We start from the raw sequence: 18863 nt of genomic DNA, 5'->3' as shown, positions 1-18863 counted from the left end.
AGCTTGAAAGCATGTACCTCATGCGAGAATAGACTATCCCATGCAAAGAGAAGTTGTGTTAATAAGGAATCCTATCTTATATCTGACCAGACATGAACATCTAGTTCGAGTGCAGCTTCTTGACGCGCATAGCGCCCTCATACAGACCGCGGTCCAAAGCAGCAGCGACAGTCAAAGTACCACCAATGATAGCACAGACACCAGTCAGGAAGTTGGTGAAAGTCTTCGGACGAGCCTCGCGGTTGATAACCTTCATAGGGGAGATATCGTAGTTGAAGAAGACGCCCGGAATACCACCACCGGCATGCACGCGCTCCTTGTGGCCCTCCGCCGCGTCATTTCCGCCGGAAAGAGGACGCTTGTGCGAGGTGACTGAGTACTGGTGAGCCTCGATACTACCCTGAGCACCGTAAGCGAGGCCGTGGGAGCCAAGAGGCGCCTTGTCGTAGGCGTTGTGGATGGAGCTCGAGAACTGAGGATCCCAGCCGAGAGGCAAGTAGGATGTCGAGACAACCTTGACAAAGTACATGAAGTTGTAAGCAGGTTCGTCGGTCTCCTGCTTGGTATCGTCGAGCGGGTTGGTGTGGTGGTGGTCGGTCCAACCCCAGCGGCCTGCGAGCTCGGTGGGGAGCTGGGGACCGAAACGAAGCTCGTGGACCAAGTGCGACATCGTGTGCTGGTCTGCCGGGCCGGCATTGGGCACGATGTAAGCGTCCAGATCATGGACGTGCATGTTGCCAGTGGTGAAGCTACGGCCTGGTGCAATGTGGAAGTTGCCCACTACCTTGTTGACCTTCAGAACACCCTCGATCCGGCACCCCTCGCGGCGCTGCTCAGCGAGCTTCTCGGCGTACCCTTCGCGCTTGCATTGCTCGATGTTGCTGCCGTCGCCGAAGGCCCATTGCTTCTCGGCATAGGCTTCGCGCACTTCCTCACAAGTAGTACAGCATCCCGGTTTGATAACATTGGCGGGTGGTGTTGCTCCACCACATTCACCACAGTAGTCGGGAGCCAGGTGCTTCGCAGCTTCTGATGGGGAGTGTCTGGAAAGAGAAAATGAGGTTGCGATCACAGCGTGAGTGATTTCGGGTAGCACTTACAGGTCCAAAGCCTGGACATCGATCACCTTGCCGCCTTCATTGTGTGGGCTCAGGCGGACTTTGTTCACGCCATGGGCAACGCCGACCTGCTGTTCACCAGAGACATCCATCACATCCAAGGTCAAGAGCTCACATGGCAACCGAGGGAAGGTCATGTTCAAGTGGATCTCCATTCGCTCTCCTGCGCAACAAAGGAAGTCATTAGCGACCTTGCCTTATGCAGTTTATTTTTTGCAGGTCCATCATGGGTCTGATCGAGCCCAAACTCTGTCCATACCTCGTGATTTATCTACGACAAGCTCCGGCTGCACCACAATTCGTCGGTAGTCGGCCCATTCACCCCATACCAGCCACATAACAATCAATAGCGAAGCAATTGTAATGACACCTCCGGAGTTCGTGCGAATGCGAGCATCTTCAACGGTCTTGGCAAAGGCATCTAGCCTCGTGAATCGCGACTTTGCGGGCATCTCGCCGGTCAATTGATGACCATAGGGTGAAGCCCAAAATGCCAGGCGAGGGTTTGTGGACAGCGGCAGAAAATCAAATGCCTATAAGACGGAGAGAACATGAATAGGTTAGTTAGGTGGTCATTGGACACGCAAGCTCTGTTGGATGAGACCCCATTCAAGTGTCCACCAAACAAACAAAACAAAGCAAAGAAAATAGACAAGGCAGCCATACCGACAATAGAGCCCGAGTGAGTCAATTCAAACTCAATGCGACTGGATCTTCCAATCTTCCAGGCACCTGACAATAGAGACAAGAGCAAGGCCAATTTGAAGCCTCCAAGTGGCCAGGCATACCTGCAGGGCCGATGTATGAGGAGTGCCCCGTGAGGACAGACGACAGCATGTGATTGGCCCACCCGAAACAAAGAGATGAGTCATCACCCGATCGGGACTAGTAGCAGACAATGCCGCCTCATCACGTGCCAATCGTCACTTTTTCTTTGAACTCACTTTACTTATTCAAAGGCCCTATTGTTCTTTGTCATTCACTGTCACTTTCTTATTGTCTTGCAGCTGCACTACATAATCTGCAGCTCCCCCTTCCTCCAGTCTTTTCAGTTTGCTCTTTCTTTACTTCCGAGTCACATTTCCACTGCGATTTCCTCACATGCGAACAACTTCTTTCTGCCTGATCTGAGGCGCATAGCGCGCTGCTCGCTTCCACTTAGCAGTTTCGGCTTTCTTTCAACTTATTTCCCTTCCCAAGAACCTCCGATACCCCGCCCACATCTCAAATCCGTCCTCCAACCATCATGAAGACCATGAAGTCTCGCCGCGGCGGCAATGATCGCGGGGGAATCCGCAAGCGGGGCCCTACTCGCACCGACCGGGATGGCGACATGGACATGGATGGGGGCGGTGCTCGTGCAAAGAGAAACCGTGCCGACAAGTCTGCCTTGGGTGGCCGCGCCGCCGGCACTGGCGCAGGTGGCCGGCCTGCAGGAAGCAACCGGGGCCAGGCTCGCAACAAGCCCATCGATTCGGATCTGATCCAGAGAGCCATTTACAGCGCCGACAGCCAAGCAAACGTTCGAGATCACAAGAAGAAAACTGGTGGCGATCTGGAGCCGTTCAGTGTCCGAGGATGGAAATCAAGCAAGGCGGCAAGCAACCGTGATGGCGGCCTAGAGAGCCTCATTGCATTCCTCGAACGACGAATGAACTCATTCATTAAATCCGGACCCCGCGCAAAGATTACAAAGGTATGTTCCTCGTTCACAATGGCGGTCACCAACATCGATCCTCGACGTCCCCCGCTTCAGTGTCCTCTCGTTTTCGAGGACGGTCCTCATACAAAACGACGATCGACACATTCTGGGCTTTTTGGTTTCTTTCCCTTTGGGTGACCGTGGTTTTCAAGGTCCCTTCGCACCTTTCTAACTTTCCGATTAGTCACGCACTGAAGGTGACACTCTTGTGGCATTCGTTCGACCTGATCTGGCGGGTCACATGCTACGCATCAACAACAATGTCTTCGCCGGAGCTCATGTTACTGTTGAAGCATACACTGCTGCCAACGCACTCGATCAGGAGCTGGCCGCAGCGGACCCCGTTCCTGGCTCGACCGCCGATACTAAAACTAAGATGACGACTATCCTCGGCAAGCGCTTCTTCCCTGCTACAAAGCTACTCGACTTGTCGAAGCTGTCGGACGATCCCGATCTCCAAGCCATGGGAATCTTTTCCAATGTCTCTACCAAGTCCAAGTTCTTCCCTGCTCTCATGAAGGTCTGGGAACTGGGCTTCAAGACTGTAGCTGAGCGACGTGAGGCGGTTGAAAGTGTCAGCCTGGCCGACAACAAGCTCAGCAACATCAGCTCTGTCACGACCCTTGCACAATCTTTCCCCGATATCCAGTATCTGGACCTCTCAAAGAACAACATCAAAAATCCACAGGCAATGATTGGATGGCGCTGGAAATTCCGCGACCTTATCTTCCTTGACCTGACTGAAAACGAGATCAGTTCTGACCCGACTTTCAAGGACACCATGCTCAAGTGGTATCCCAAGCTGCAGACTTTGAACAACGTGCAAGTGCGAACCCCGGAAGAGGTCGCAGCTCAGAAGAGGACACCGATCCCCGTCTTGCCCCCTCACTTCATCGACGAATCTCAAGTCGGCGAAAATTTCGTTCGTGCTTTCTTCCCTGGCTACGACAACGATCGCAACGGCCTCGTCAGCAGTGTTTACGATGATCAGTCTACTTTCTCGCTGAACGTAAACACTACGGCTCCCCGCGCCGGTCAAACTGAGACGGCAGGTTGGGGTGAATACATCCGAAAGAGCCGAAATCTCGACAAGATCAGTCACCTTTCCGCACGGATGTCACGATCCTTCAAAGGGGTTGAGCAAATCCGTGAAGTTTTCAATGCGCTCCCGCCCACTCGTCACCCCGACCTTATCGCAAAGGCAGAGCAATGGCTTATTGAATGCCACCCGGTCCCTCATCTCCCCGACCCTACTGGACAAAGCCCCACTGGCGTTGGTGGCCTCTCCCTCATGGTGCATGGACAACTTGAGGAGAGTGTTGGTGGCAAGATTGAGATCCGGAGTTTCGACCGAACCTTTATTATTGGCCCCGGTAACACTCCCGGTGGCATTCGAGTTGTCAGTGAGATTTTCTGTCTGCGCGCTTACGGTGGACACGAAGCATGGTCTCCTGAGATCCAGGCACTTTTCCAAGTCCCCCAGGTTGCAGCTCCCGGCCCTGTTCCCGCTGCGGCTCCTGTTCCCGCTGCGACACCTGCACCCCCCGCAGTCCTCGCAGTCCCCGCAGCTGCCCCAAGTGGCAACGTTGCTGAAGGATATGGTTTGCCCCGACCTGGAAAGTCCGACACCCAGCTCCAGCAGGAGCAGATGGTCACTCAGATGAGTGGCAAGTCGGGCATGACCTTCGAATACTCAGAGATGGCCCTGGCGGGGAATGGCTGGAATCCCGAACTGGCTTGGAAAAACTTCGAACAGCTCAAGGTAAGCTCATCGTTTTATTCGCCACGGAACGATAACTAACAACACAATAAAACAGGCAACCAATGCACTTCCTCCCACCGCTTTTCTTGCTCCGGCGTGAGCACTTGTTCCATCACTATTCTCTGGTTTCATTGAAACCTTCCACGTCTACTTCCACTTCTATTGTTGTTAGCTAGTCGGTTTTATCTTGGAAGTGGTTCTGTGGAAGCGCAATGCATCTGATGTGATCATACTTTTCTTTATTTTGCATGGCTTGGGCGAACGGCAATGGTTTGATAGCTTCGAAATGTGGACATGGGCCACTGGGCCAGGAACTTTATGAAAAAGATTTATCAAAAACATAAAAAACAATGAATCAAATGAATCTCCGTTTCAACTTTTTATTCAGAATATTGGTAGTAAAGTGTAGATTTGAGCATCTCAGGGGTTGTCTCTGTAAGTGCACAAGCAGCCCTGTGAGGATTGTGGTAGTTGCGGAAGATGCCAAGCTGGCGCGCTAGAGCCATGCGGGCCGGGATCAACATCCCCCATTCAACTTCTCTCCTCCCACGCATTCCGCATTGGCCTCACTAAAAGGCAAGTTGAGACCAAGGGCAGGATGATTCTGGTGGGCTGATGGAATGACGATCACTGCCACAACCACCGGCCACATGTCGCCAAACGAGGGACCACGCCTCGACGCCTTGGATGCGGGTGCGGAACAATTGACCTCTCGTGCTCACTGCTATATATGCTAACACAGTAGGTAAATCTAGTGGACTATGATCCGATTGAACACTTGAATGCCGTTTTCTCCCATCCCTCCACCCTCTCCTCCGTTTCTCAGATCGCCGATGCCTTGAACGAATGCGAAGATGAGCTGGACGATGACATCGGCATGCTGGTGGAGGAGCAGGTCACCTCCAATGCCGATAGCGTGGAGCGAATCCAGGCAGCTAAGGCCGACCTTTCGGAGCTGTTCAAGAAGATCGATGACGTGCGTGAGCGAGCATTGAAGACCGAGCAGGCAATCACCGACATGACAGCCGACATCAAACAATTAGACAACGCCAAGAAGAACCTCACGCTATCGATGACGGCGCTTAAGCGCCTACAGATGCTGACTACGGCATATGACCAGCTTCAAGCTCTCAGTCGGACGCGGCAATACGGCGAATGTGCACAGCTACTGCAGGCTGTCATTCAGCTCATGGCCCATTTCAAGTCATACCGATCAATCGATCAAATCGCAATGCTCAGTCGAAACGTCGCGGATATACAAAGGGACCTCCAAGAGCAGGTTTGTGAGGACTTCGAGCTAGCCTTCGCCAAGGGTGAGGTAGGCTCGAAGCGCGCGATGCTTGCGGAGTCGTGTCTAGTCGCAGATGCTCTAGGTGAACACGCACGGTCTCGACTTGTGACGTGGTATTGCAATACACAGCTCCGCGAGTACCGGCAGGTTTTCCGGAACAATGAGGAAGCTGGATCATTGGACAACATCTCTCGCCGATATTCATGGTTCCGGCGCATATTGAAGATATATGACGAAGAGAATGCGGCCATCTTCCCGGCTTCGTGGAGGGTAAACGAGGTCTTGGCCAATGTTTTCTGCGAGGGTACACGAGAAGATTTTAAGGGCATTCTATCCCGATCTGTACGAAGCGGACAGACGATCGATGTCAATTTGCTCCTCTCGTGCTTGCAAGAAACGCTTGATTTCGAGCATTCTCTTGAACGTCGCTTCGCCCCTTCGTCCCGTGCGTCTGTTGATACATTTGCCTCTGCCGAGCCGCCTGTATTTAACCAGTCAATTTCTGAGGCCTTTGAACCATACCTCAGTGTATGGGTCGAGGCTCAAGACAAACAACTCGCAGCCCTGCTACCGAAATACCGCCAACAACCCCTCAAGGTACCGGACGAGGAGTTCAACTCGCATATTGTGATTTCATCCTCGACTGAGCTTTTCACTTTCTATCGGCATGCTTTGCAACAATGTGCCAAGCTCTCAACTGGTGGCAGTCTGGTGGAGCTGGCCAAGGTGTTTGCCAAATATTTGGACCAATACGCCCAGCAAGTCCTTCTCAATTATATAAGTGAACGACCAACAGTTCACACACCGTCTAGGGTACCCTCTGTGGAAGATTACGTCACAGTTCTGAACACTGCTGATTACTGCTACACGACTTGCTCCCAATTGGAAGAGAAGATTAGGGGTAGATTGGATGAGAACCTGAAGCAGTCCGTGGATCTGCAAAGTCAGGCAGACTCTTTCATGGGCATTGCATCCGCTGCTGTACGAGGCCTTGTGCGCCAAGTCGAAGTTGACCTCGAGCCCTCCTGGCGCGAAATGCGCAACACCCCTTGGGCTAAAATCGAAGCAGTCAGTGATCAGAGCTCATATGTGGGCGAGATGCTCTCCCGGACGAAGGAGAAGGCAACCGAAATTTTACAGTTGCTGCATAAGCAGCAATATGCGCGTGCCTTCTCCGATCATCTGGTGGAGCTCATGTCAAGCCAGTTCATTAGCAATGTCTTCCAATGCAGGCCTCTTTCAGAGACCGGCGCAGAACAGGTACGATGTCACCTCTACGCTGTAATTCTACATCTTACTAACTCCATTCATAGATGCTTCTCGATTCCTATACTCTCAAGAGCGGTCTCTCATCCCTGCTGCCGGCTCCGGCGCCCGCCGGCTTTGTCAAGCGTGTGAACAGCAGCTTCTTCAAAATCGAAACTCTCCTCAAAACCCTCCAGGTCCGGCCGTCACCACCGGAAGCGCTTGTGCAAGCATACCTCATCCACATTGCTGACCGCAACAACAACAACTTCCGCAAAATCCTCGATCTCAAAGGCATCCGCAGCCGCCAAGATCAAAATCACCTTGTGGAGCTATTCCAGCTTCACCGTGCATCAGACCGCTATGCATCTAGCCTCCAACAGAGCAACCCAATACTCGCCGCTCTCCAAGGGCCATCTGCCACCGGCACCGGATCCGTATCCCAAGGCCTAGGTCTCAGGCAGTGCCGCCGCAGCCATGCCCTCCCGTTTTGATGCCTCCATGCTTGGCTCTGCCATCATGTCCGCTGCCAAGGACGGCGTCGACCGCTTCGGAAACCCCAGTCTGAGCACCCTGGGTGCTGGTGTGGCTGGCGGTAGCGGGACAGCTGCATCTGCATCTGGCGTGACCAGCCCATCAGGCGCCTTGTCCCCCTCCTTGGCCAGCTCCGCCCTACAATCCAATCCTATGCACACCCCAACGGAAAGTACCACAGGAAACCTCAATGAAAACTTGAAGAACATTGGCAAGTTCTTCCGCCGCGATCTTGGCGGTTTGGGAGGCCGGTTCGGGCGGAGTACTGAGGATGGGGCGTAGCTCCTCCGCATTATTCTCATTATGACCTGTTTCTTTCTGGTTATACTTTGTCTCAGGCGTGGATACATCATTGTAGAAAGGTTCTTTGTCGTTTTGGCTGGTTTGTTCGGGCTATTGCATGCCCGGAGGTTCCAAAGTTAGTTTATGCATGCTCAGGCCACACTGTCTTGACCTCATGTTGCGCAGTTGTATACCACTTGGATTGAATGCATTGAATGCAATATCCGTGTTATCTTGGATCCAATTCGTCTATAATTCTCTATTGCACATACCAAAATCCAAAACTATCGCTTGGTATGGGTCAGTTTTCTTTGGAAATATTCTCTTTTAGTCCACGCCCTTCCAATGACATGTCCCGATAAGGAAGGGCTCTACACAACAAAATATCTATACCGACTTCCACGATATTAATCCACAATTCTCTCCTTTTCTTATTGCGAAAAAAACTCAATCCTGCAAAACATCTAGAATGAATCTAGAATGAATCCCCAAATCTCCGAATCACCCCAATCCCCGGTATACACATTCCGCACCCACCGGCCAGGGGATATAGGCTGGATAATCCACCGCCACGCAGTACTATACGAAAAAGAGCAAGGCTGGGGCACAAAAATGGAAGCTTTAGTATGCAAAGTGGGTGCAGAATTCCTCGACAACTACGACGCAACCACAGACCGGTGCTGGATCGCCGAGCGCAACGACGAGTTCCTGGGCTGCATAGTCCTTGTTCGAGCCAGAGATGCATCTAACACGGCCAAGCTACGTCTCCTTCTTGTTGAGCCTAGCGCGCGGGGCCTTGGGCTTGGCCGTGCTCTGATTGGGCAGTGCACGCGGTTTGCGCGTGAGGCGGGGTATGCGCGGATTCGGCTTTGGACGCAGAATGTCCTTGTTTCAGCTAGGAGGCTGTATGTGAAGCAGGGGTATAAGCTTGTTAATTCTGAGGACCATGGGTCTTTGGGGAGGGTCATTATGGGGAGTGTTGGGAATTGGTTTTGTGAGGGAGTGGTGGTTGTACATAATCCCATTGTTTCTACAATGTAGCCCACATGTTGCACTTGAGGTCATGTGAACTGGCCCCTATCAGAGTATTATATTAGGCGCTACTGCTTCTTTGTTGCAAATGTATCAAATGTATTGAACTAAATGTACATTTATGAGTGAAGAGGACATATACTTCTGAAAATGGAAATATATCACGTGGTGTTATCCGAATGTCTTCGCATCCGAATGTCTTCTCTTTTTTTTTCTCCATGGTCAAATATTATTTTGGAATTGGGAGTTATATAACCTGACTAAACGTTCCAAGGTTGTTGGAATATGCAGGTACCACCTTCGAATAGGTACACAAGAGATATATGTCCACGTCAAGCCCTCTAAAATAAAGTTGTGTCAGGCTTAACACTATCCATGGATGTGGGACCGGAGTACGGCAGTGTATAGCCGCCAGTGCGTCATATCGTATTTTGCTAGCAGAAGATTTCATAAAACTAGTATATGTGTATATAAACTATAGACATTGATAGGAATTGACACTATAGAAATTGAGATAAAGGTTATATATAGAAAAGTTCCCTTTTATAAATTGAGCCTTTTGTTAGCCCTTTTCTACTATCTACCAAATGAATCAAGGAGGGAGAGAAGATATCTATATAACTAGATATCTAGACAGACTCTCTATGGAGACCACTAAAAAAGCCTAGAAAAAAGCCTAGAAAAACGACCACTAAAAAGACATATAAAAAGACTATCGGAGAAGACTAGCTAAGAAGACCAATAAGACTAGAGCCGTATAAGCGGCCAATTATTCTTATTATAGGAATTGGGATATTATGGAAATTGACCCTATAGAAGTTGATATTGTAGGGATTAATCACTAGACCCTAACTTGTAGATAACAGTAAACCGGCGGTATGATAGTCAAAATTTAATATAGAAAAATACCATATGGCGCACTGGCGCCTATACACTGCCTAGACCGGAATCACGTGGTATATGATTTTGTCGGTATAAACTTGTGACAGAAATACTGCATGATGAACGTATGGTCAAAATTAATGGTAAATCTCTAACTCACTAAAACTGGAAAGGGGTCCCAAATGAAAATTTGTCCCGACAAATTATAACTAGCACTTCCAAATCGAAGTTCACCTTTTATTGCCGATTACCTTTAAAGGAAGATAGAGATATTTCTTAGTTACCTTTCGCTTCACTTTTGCTTCTGGTAGAGCTAGGTATGTATCTCTCACATGTGACAAACAAATGTTGTTGGGCAGGTCACCTGCGGATGTCTTGTTTGTCAGGCCCCCCTAACCCTCCCTATATTTCCAGATTAACTTCTGTTTGTTTGGAGAAGAACACTCTCCTCACTTCCAGACCAGAAATCAATACAGGTGGGCTCGAAACGGCCTTGGTAGTCGACGAAGAGTCTCCATCAAACACCTACAAGCTGGCTGTGGGGCCTTTTTCATACTTCACGTCCCTCAACGACCTTCATTCACCATGGCTTCATCTGGAACAACCCCTTTGCTACCAGCCACACAGGCTGATGACCTCCCTGAACCAATAAAGGTTACCATCCTGGATGTTCCTAAGTTTTTCCTCGATTCCAACATCACGAGATGGGGATCAAGAGTCAAGAACTCTCTCAAGCCCCGTATGTTGGAGAACTTGATTGATCCATCCAGACCACGACCGGCATCACCTCAACCCATGTTACGATGGAGATTTTGGTCTTTCACTGTTCATGGATGGCTTTTCAATCAACTCGATGACCAAATAATCGACTTGATCAATAATTTACCTACAGAGTCAACGTATGCCGACGATCTCTGGATAGAGATCCACAAGCTGCCAGTGGGCGATCCAGAAGAACACGCCAAAAAGGCCACATGTGACCTTTTCACCATACGACGGTCAGGTTTCACCACAGCCGTGGAATACATCGAGGCTTGGCAATACCAGAATAGTATCTGCGCAGGCCTTAAAGTCGGTATCACGCCGTATATGGCTACTGTCGTTATGCTCCACCAGCTCGAAGAAGAGCTTCCAAAAACGGTCGGCTTCTTACATGGTCGGCTTAGTATGAAAGCAGGGGACGCGGTCAACATGGATAAGCGAGAATTCCTCGACCTCTGCGACACGCTTCTCAATAATGCCAAAGCTCTTCCAGCACACCCGGGCAGTAACATTTCAGCTAAGGCAAGCACGAGCAGGACGGAAAAGAAGAACAAAATCAATAAAGATCCAAAAGCTTCACCTGATCAGAACCCTAAGGGGGAAATTGCTAAGAAGCAGATACGTCGAGTTCCACCAAAGGAAAAGAACCATACTGAATATGCTAGAGAATGGCGTCGACACAATCTACAGCGGGACCAGGACGACAATTGTTTCTATTGCAACCGACCAAACCATGGCTGTGCCACTTGCTTTTTATCTCCTCGAGCACAAGCCTTCAGGGTGGGCTCCAGATCCATTGCACTGGTGCTTGAACTACCAGAACATGAAGAACAGTCGGCCTTCACAGCGCGCTCGAAAAAGAACACCGAAGCAAAGGATGGAAACACGACACATGCGCTCCGAAGTACACAGCATGCTTTTGCAACTTCCGGGCGAAATACGCAATCAAATATACAACGTGTCTCTTTACGTCGACTAGGCTTACCTTCGGCGAAAGACGCATCTCCCGTATTGGGAGGAAAACGATGAAGCCTGCGCCTAATTCTCTGGCCATTCTTCGTACCTGCCGCCAGATTAGAAAGAAGCTGAGGATCTTTGGCTTGGTCTGGTTTTGTTCAACTTCGAAGATGCGGAGGGTATGCTCGACAAGCTCTCTACTCTGCCTTTGAGCACTCTTTCAGAGATCCGTCATTTGCGTGTCGGCGGAAGCCCATTGATGCTCCAGCCAATTGACTACGATGATGATGTATACTGCAGGCTAGTATGGGCCCTCAAGTTACTTCCAGGTTTGCGCCTGGATAAGCTTACCGTCCTTGGGCCGTCTGACGGCAGACTTGCTTATGATACACTTGATAGATTGATCGAGTATGGGAATAGATGGAGAGAGCTCCACTTCCTCACACCAAATTCACAGATGCTCTGCTTTGCCAAGGATGATTTCCTCCCTGGCAGTTCCATACTGGCGAAAACCTCAACCAAGCAGTTGGAATACCATCCTAGTCAGGCGTGATGGGGCGAACTCTGGGGCTTCCGTCACCATTTATCGGTCTACCCAGTCTGACTCACCAGGCGCTGTCATCAACCCGGGTACTCGCCATCCCAGCAGAAAGTGGCCCCACAAAATCAGGCAGATTTCCGCGTGGCGGAAGACAGAGACTTGTCGTCCAGAAGCGAAGCAAGGAAAGAGGTTCTAGTTGTCGCTAAACGTGGTCGCCATGCTCACATTGCGGAACAAGTTAGCCCTCCATATCTGTTCAACGATATTCGACAATGGGCAGATGGTCTGACATGGGCAAAATTTCGACGCCTGCAATACGGTTCATTCTCAGGGGATGAGGATGAGGATGATGATGATGATCTTGTGGAAAGGGATCAAGACGTTCAGGCCGACAGGTACGATGTGGTTGATGAATATTCATGGAATCCTGTCAACTAGAGACACATGTTTATTAGACATACATCCTAAGCCTCAAATACCAAATCGTCTCTGCTAGTTTCACAGCCTAACATTTTCAAAATGAAATCCGTGCCATTTGCTTCCACGGTTGCTTTCAATGCCAGCCACGGGCTGCGGCTGTCCAATGTGCTATCCTTACCCGACTCTCTGGTTTGATCCTCTCGCCGCAAAGCGGGCCCTGTGGCTGCTGATAGGGACGGGTGGCCAATCGTTGGAGCCATGTAATTTCACTAAATCAACAGGGGTATACTCCGTACGTGTGTTGCGAGAGGAATGATTGGCTATCAAGGCATCCGCTCTATCGGACTCCGGCGCAGTGCCGGGTCTCCGTGGGCGAAGCTCATCCCTTTCCCCAAGAGTGATGAGGCTTGTTATCTTGGCACATAGTGGTGTGGTTCAATAAAATATCCAAACAGATGGTACTGCTGCTAGTCGGAGCTGGGATAATAAGGTGGGGAGAGAAAGAAAGTACCGTTTGGTGATAAACTTGGTTGATTTTGGCCCTTTATCAGGCTGCACTTTTTCAACCTCCTAATCTCACAGGAGCTCTTGATACTTAACAGTCCGCATTTGCATAGTCCGCCTCGAGCTCACATTCACGACAGGTCTGGAAACTGCCAGCAGTTGCTTATGCGATAATTAAGACTACAAGATCCCTCGGGTGAGTGGCCTTTGGTTACCCTTCGAAATTCGCTGTCTGTGCAGGATCAACCTCATTTCCTATCATCAACTGGGCTTTATCCATATCCCCACGTCAAGTTTCTGGATTCCTCTTCCAGGGCTCACATCATTCGTACAAGAAATGGCATCAACCCCGGCCACGGGTGCATGTGGCGACAGCCAGTTTGGTCCCATCGTTTCCACAGCGGACTGTCGTGGGGGCTTCGACTTCACGGTGGCTTTCGAGTCCGCAATTTTGAACGTCTTACCAGCGGCTTGCTTTCTCTTGCCCGCATCTTTTCGTTTGTTCCAGTTGTCTAGGCAGTCACCCAAAGTGCTCTCTTCCGCATTCCGCGTGGTAACACTCGTGAGTACTCCTCCTTCCCGCTGGCGTTCCTACGAGAAGCACAAACCTCTAAGCGTTACTATCGTTCAGGCTATATCTGTAACTTTTGCAGCCATTCAGGTTGGACTCTTGGCAGTTGTTGCGACCCAGCACCTGGCTGGAGGACCTATATTACTTGCGAGTGCCATTTTCGATCTTGTATCGGCACTGGTTATTATAATCCTTGTTGACCTGGAGCATTTCCGGTCCATCCGGCCCTCATTTCTTGCCTCCGCCTACTTGTTTGTCACGCTGCTTTTAGATCTTGCGCGCGTGCGCACGGCTTGGCTGCTACCTGACTACCAGGCATACTCAGCTTGCCTCTCTGCATCTCTAGCCACCAAACTACTTCTCTTGGTAGTGACCAATACTGAAAAACGGAAATGGTTTGTACACACTGAAAAGGACCACTCTATTGAAAGTGTGAGTGGACCGTTCAGTCGAGGGTTATTTACTTGGTTGAATGGCCTGCTGTGGAAAGGGCACTCCGTGTTACTGACTGGAGACGCCCTGCCTACTGTTCACAGAAAGCTTTTATCTTCAGAATTGTCCATTCGATTCGCAGATTCGTGGGCTCGCTGTATACAGGATGGACAGAATGCGTTGCTCTTGGCGGTGATCAAGTGTCTGCGATGGGAAATTGCGACGATCGCCTTCCCACGGCTATGCGTAGTGGGATTTGGTATTGCGCAGCCATTTCTGATTGGCAAAGTTGTCACTATCTTGCAGCAGACCGGGCCGTTATCGCAGGACATAGGCTACGGCTTGATTGCAGCAACTGCAATTGTCTTTACCGGGATTGCTGTAAGCTAGATGATGCTTTAGTTATACCGTGAAGAGTAAAGCTTACATTTTATTCTAGGTCTCTAGAGCCTGTTATGAGCATCTGGGATACCGGGCCACAACTATGCTTCGTGGTGGTCTGATGGCTCTTGTCTTCCAGCATATGATGGATCTACCACTGGGAAGCACCGACGAATCTAGTGCTATGGCCCTACTAGGCTCTGATATAGAGATGCTTGCTGAATATTTCTATTCAGTGGTTTGCGAAACTTGGGCTAACGTGCTACAATTGGCACTAGCTACATGGTTGCTACAAACCCAAGTCGGTGCTGTCTGTATCGCTCCAATTTTGGTGGTGATCAGTTAGTCTGCCCATTTCCCCAATTATTGCCTTGCAGTTTTTATTGTCTAACAGAGCGACATTAGTCTTCACAGCTTCTTCGTTTGCCATGGGTAATGCTGTTTCCGCTCGGCAAAAGAATTGGCTTCGGGCTACGGAGAAGCGTATCAACTTCACGACTGCCATCCTGGGCTCTATTCGTAACGTCAAAGTTCTCGGATTGACCGAAGTAATGAGCTCTATGATCGAAAAATTACGCACGGAAGAGCTTGAGATTTCTAAGAAATTCCGCCAACTCCAGTCAATCCGCGTATGCATGGGTGCGTGCTTCAGTCCCAATTTCCTTGCATATTGGATTACCGCTCCCATCAATACTGACATCGACCCATGTAGTCAATTCTCCTATAATTGTTGGACAACTCGTGACTCTCGCTGCCTATGCGATACTAGCATTGCTACAGGGCTCGGGAGGTCTTGCTGTCAACAAAGCCGTCACATCATTGTCGCTCATAAGCTTGATGATTATGCCGCTAAGTTATCTATTGATGGCGATTCCCGACACGTATGCATCATTAGGTTGCCTGAATAGGATACAAGAATTTCTTATGAATCCGAGCCGTCTTGGTAAGCACTCTATTTCTCCAGGGCTCTCTCCATGTCCTTCTTGATGACGTTTCAGTATCCCTGGATCCCAAATCACTCTCCTTGTCTCTCGATGTGAGCTAATAAAACAATGTTATACACAGATAAGAGACAGCTCCTTCAGCCGGTATCGACTCACTCTCTTGCAACCGGTAACATTTCCGGTATCGAGCTATGCCCGCTTCCACAAAGTCTACCCACGCAGAAAGAAGTCGTCCTTTCTCTACAAAATGTACGATTTGGCTGGAAATCTCCCTCTCCGTCAGAGACACCCGGTATCACACTTAAGCTTGAATCCTCTCCCATTGGTACTGTCATTATCCTTGTTGGCCCAGTAGGTTGCGGTAAATCCACCTTCCTGAAGGGCCTCGCAGGTGAAACGCCCTTGTTGGAGGGTGAGCTTTTCATCAAGTACCCGGATGTGGGATTCTGTGATGAAACGCCGTGGCTATCCAATGCATCGGTACGGAATAATATTGTGGGTGAAGACCAATCTACGTTTGATTCGGACTGGTATCGCACCGTTGTGAGCGCATGTGCGCTCGATCTGGATCTCAAGAAGATGGCGGCAGGTGACAAGACATCCGTGGGTAGTAAAGGGTCTAAACTGAGCGGAGGCCAGAGACAAAGGATTGTTCGTGGCTACCTCTATGTCTTATTGGTCATCCACTAATACCTCGGCCTGTATAGGCTATCGCGCGAGCCGTTTATGCTCGCAAACGCATCGCTTGCTTCGACGATGTTCTTAGTGGCCTTGACAATTCAACCGCCCGACATGTCTTCAACAATGTCTTTGGTCCGGCCGGACTGTTACGTCGACTGGGATGTACAGTGTTCTTATCAACCCCCACCAGTACGTGCATTCCGGTTGCGAGGCAGCTCGCTTAGCCGATCAAAATTTATGACTTTACACTCATCATGTCCTAGTCCATCATTTGCCCCAAGCTGATCTGATCATGGTTCTCGGGGCGAATGGCCAAGTCGTCAAGCAGGGCAGCTATGCCGAACTTCGAGAAAACGCGGACGACCTCACTGATATGCATGGAATCAAACACACGCAAACAGATGAAGCAGAGAAAACTGATGAGCTAGCGAAGCCTTCTAATCACACTACAGACTCTATTAGCCCTCCTTCCACAGATGCCCATCGGCAGACAGCCGACCTCGCCGTATACAAGTATTATTTCTCTGCGCTGGGTTGGTCCCGAATTGCTGCCTTGCTTCCCCTCATGATTACCGAAGCCAGTATAAGCGCATTCCGCTGTAAGTTGCAACTATATCCTCAATATGCCATTGGCAAAACTGCATAGGACTCACTTTGCCATAGACGTATGGGTCGACCTCTGGGCCTCCAGTAGCGACAACGCTACAGCTTCACGCCTAGGCTATTGGCTTGGACTGTATGGAGCATTCTCTGTTATTCAAGCGCTTTCCCTGGCACTTGCCGTATTGTGAGTCTTATAACTATCGTCCTGGATCTCGTGCTTTGGCTGACCTTTCCGGTCTGTTACTAGCTGGACCTGGGTGATTATCGTCCCCGCGGCGTCTAAAAATCTTCATTCCATTGTGTTGCACGCTTGCATGGGGTGGGTTTATTGCAATGAAACACCCGCCTCGGTAATTGCCTAACAACTGTAGTGCCCCATTGTCCTTCTTGTCGAATGTCGATACTGGAGTCCTAGTAACCCGCTTTAGCCAGGATATGAGGCTGGTTGACATGATTCTACCTCGGGGTTTTATATCCACGGGATTCCGTAAGTGAATACTGGATAGATGCTTGGTCAATAATCTAACTACAACAACTTCCAGTGTTTTTCGGAGCCATTGCCCAAGGCGCCACTGCTATTGCATCGCTGCCCTACTTGGCAGCAGCTCTGCCGCTTCTCCTTGGAGTCCTAATTTTGATCCAGCGGTTTTACCTCAAAACATCTCGTCAACTGCGGCTGTTGGAGTGCGTCATTCATTTTTTATACCTTTTCTGTCTCGACCTGGGTTGTATAAGTAATTTGCGAATTCGTGAAACTAATTTACATTACCTACAGAATCGAACTAAAGACTCCTCTTTACACCCACTTCATCGAGTCACTAGCAGGAATCGCCACTATCCGTGCCTTTTCCTGGACCCGCGCCGCCACGTCTCGAATGATCTCCATGCTGGACACCGCCCAAAGGCCCTACTACCTTCTCTTATGCATTCAACGCTGGCTGAGTCTCGTACTAAATCTGATTGTAGCCGCTATAACAGTGCTTCTTGTTGGAATCTCTTTCGCTCTCCGCACTCGTGTTGACTCGGGCCTTTTGGGTATTGGCCTTGTCATGATGATGGACCTGGGACTCGTTCTATCGGAACTGATTCAGAATTGGACGTTGCTTGAAACGTCACTAGGGGCCATTTCACGTATCAAGGACTTTGCCGAAGAAACCCCCGACGAAGAGAGCAACACGGCCATTCAGGCTCAGAACGAACTCCCTGAATGGCCGACCAAAGGCGAGATTGCATTTGTGGATGCGAGTATTTCTTGGAATTCCTCCGAGACGAAGCCTTTGCTCAACAGCATTAATCTGCGGATCTCTGCCGGGAAGATGTTTGGTCTTTGTGGCAGAACAGGAAGGTGAATCTTACTCTCATCGACTCCTCATTTAAGGGCACACTTTTACCAGGAGGCAGGGCTAACCAATTCCTATAAAATAGTGGCAAAAGTACACTGGCACTATCACTCCTCCGTCTCAACGAGATTAATTCGGGCCAAATCTTCATCGATGAACAAGATATTTCCCTTATTTCCCGATCAACAATCCGACAGCGTATAAGCTGTCTCAGCCAAGAGCCGTTCCTTTTCCCCGGCACCGTTCGACAGAATGCCGATCCACTGAACGTCGTTTCGAGCACGCAAATAATTGCCGCACTGCAATCTGTTGGAGTTTGGGACTCTCTTGCGGCAAGCCCTGGTATCATGGATGAAGAGATTCTGGATTCAATTCTAGATGACACCATTTTATCGCAGGGTCAGAAACAGCTATTCTGTCTTGCCAGAGCACTGCTGAAAAAGAGCAGAATCCTGATTTTGGATGAGCCAACAAGCAGGTATGTTCATCAGTTACTGGTTTTCATTTATTCCATCGGCTTTGTGGTAGCTGACGAAATATTGTGTGTAGTCTGGACCCGGAAACAGATGCTAAAGTGCAAAGGGTCATACGGGAGTCATTCCATGACTGCACCGTGATCATGGTGGCACATAGAATCCACAGTCTGCTTGACTTTGACCAAGTTGCTGTCTTGGCTAGTGGTCAACTGATCGAAGTGGGACATCCAAGGGAGTTACTGAAGAAGACGGATGGGGAATTTGCAAAGTTGCTGGATCTGGAGTCATAACCAAATAGGTCAGCCTGTGAGGGTCTATAACAGATCCTAAAGCAATGAGATCATTATACGGATTGTATGATACCATATGGTGGCCTGAAGAACTTATATTCGGGGGTAGGCTC

General features: G+C 49.7%; 7 protein-coding genes across 7 annotated transcripts; 5 read left to right on the top strand and 2 right to left on the bottom strand.

Moving 5' to 3' along the window:
• Positions 1 to 100: 100 nt before the first annotated feature.
• N7519_000913 (retrograde cargo receptor ERV46) lies at positions 101 to 1570 on the bottom strand (the record flags this gene model as incomplete). Its single annotated transcript, XM_057287691.1, has 3 exons — positions 101 to 1043; positions 1101 to 1281; positions 1378 to 1570. 3 exons carry the CDS (start codon positions 1568 to 1570, stop codon positions 101 to 103), a joined length of 1317 nt encoding a protein of 438 aa, XP_057153774.1.
• Positions 1571 to 2364: 794 nt separating this feature from the next.
• N7519_000912 (uncharacterized protein) lies at positions 2365 to 4682 on the top strand (the record flags this gene model as incomplete). Its single annotated transcript, XM_057287690.1, has 3 exons — positions 2365 to 2814; positions 3005 to 4582; positions 4638 to 4682. 3 exons carry the CDS (start codon positions 2365 to 2367, stop codon positions 4680 to 4682), a joined length of 2073 nt encoding a protein of 690 aa, XP_057153773.1.
• A 550-nt stretch (positions 4683 to 5232) lies between these two features.
• N7519_000911 (putative GARP complex subunit Vps53) lies at positions 5233 to 7934 on the top strand (the record flags this gene model as incomplete). The annotated part of the gene is made up of 4 exons (XM_057287689.1): positions 5233 to 5275; positions 5338 to 7133; positions 7187 to 7444; positions 7572 to 7934. 4 exons carry the CDS (start codon positions 5233 to 5235, stop codon positions 7932 to 7934), a joined length of 2460 nt encoding a protein of 819 aa, XP_057153772.1.
• A 612-nt stretch (positions 7935 to 8546) lies between these two features.
• Positions 8547 to 8975, top strand: N7519_000910 (GNAT family N-acetyltransferase; the record flags this gene model as incomplete). The annotated part of the gene is made up of 1 exon (XM_057287688.1): positions 8547 to 8975. One exon carries the CDS (start codon positions 8547 to 8549, stop codon positions 8973 to 8975), a length of 429 nt encoding a protein of 142 aa, XP_057153771.1.
• A 1458-nt stretch (positions 8976 to 10433) lies between these two features.
• Positions 10434 to 12546, top strand: N7519_000909 (uncharacterized protein; the record flags this gene model as incomplete). Its single annotated transcript, XM_057287687.1, has 3 exons — positions 10434 to 11618; positions 11689 to 12116; positions 12180 to 12546. The coding sequence occupies 3 exons, from the start codon at positions 10434 to 10436 to the stop codon at positions 12544 to 12546; spliced, it is 1980 nt and encodes a 659-aa protein (XP_057153770.1).
• A 26-nt stretch (positions 12547 to 12572) lies between these two features.
• N7519_000908 (uncharacterized protein) lies at positions 12573 to 12788 on the bottom strand (the record flags this gene model as incomplete). The annotated part of the gene is made up of 1 exon (XM_057287686.1): positions 12573 to 12788. One exon carries the CDS (start codon positions 12786 to 12788, stop codon positions 12573 to 12575), a length of 216 nt encoding a protein of 71 aa, XP_057153769.1.
• A 581-nt stretch (positions 12789 to 13369) lies between these two features.
• On the top strand, positions 13370 to 18750 carry N7519_000907 (uncharacterized protein; the record flags this gene model as incomplete). Its single annotated transcript, XM_057287685.1, has 14 exons — positions 13370 to 14416; positions 14475 to 14757; positions 14822 to 15055; positions 15129 to 15359; positions 15482 to 16011; positions 16068 to 16230; positions 16305 to 16640; positions 16705 to 16828; positions 16892 to 16963; positions 17016 to 17131; positions 17187 to 17328; positions 17420 to 17989; positions 18070 to 18462; positions 18534 to 18750. The coding sequence occupies 14 exons, from the start codon at positions 13370 to 13372 to the stop codon at positions 18748 to 18750; spliced, it is 4458 nt and encodes a 1485-aa protein (XP_057153768.1).
• Between the last annotated feature and the right edge of the window lie 113 nt (positions 18751 to 18863).

The sequence above is a fragment of the Penicillium mononematosum genome (assembly GCF_028829835.1).
Source record: "Penicillium mononematosum strain IBT 11891 chromosome Unknown utg000001l:1.0-4488741.0:1.0-4491989.0, whole genome shotgun sequence".
NCBI lineage: Eukaryota > Fungi > Ascomycota > Eurotiomycetes > Eurotiales > Aspergillaceae > Penicillium > Penicillium mononematosum.
The sequence above is the reverse complement of the archived record's forward strand: the minus strand, read 5'-3'. Positions and strand labels throughout refer to the sequence as shown.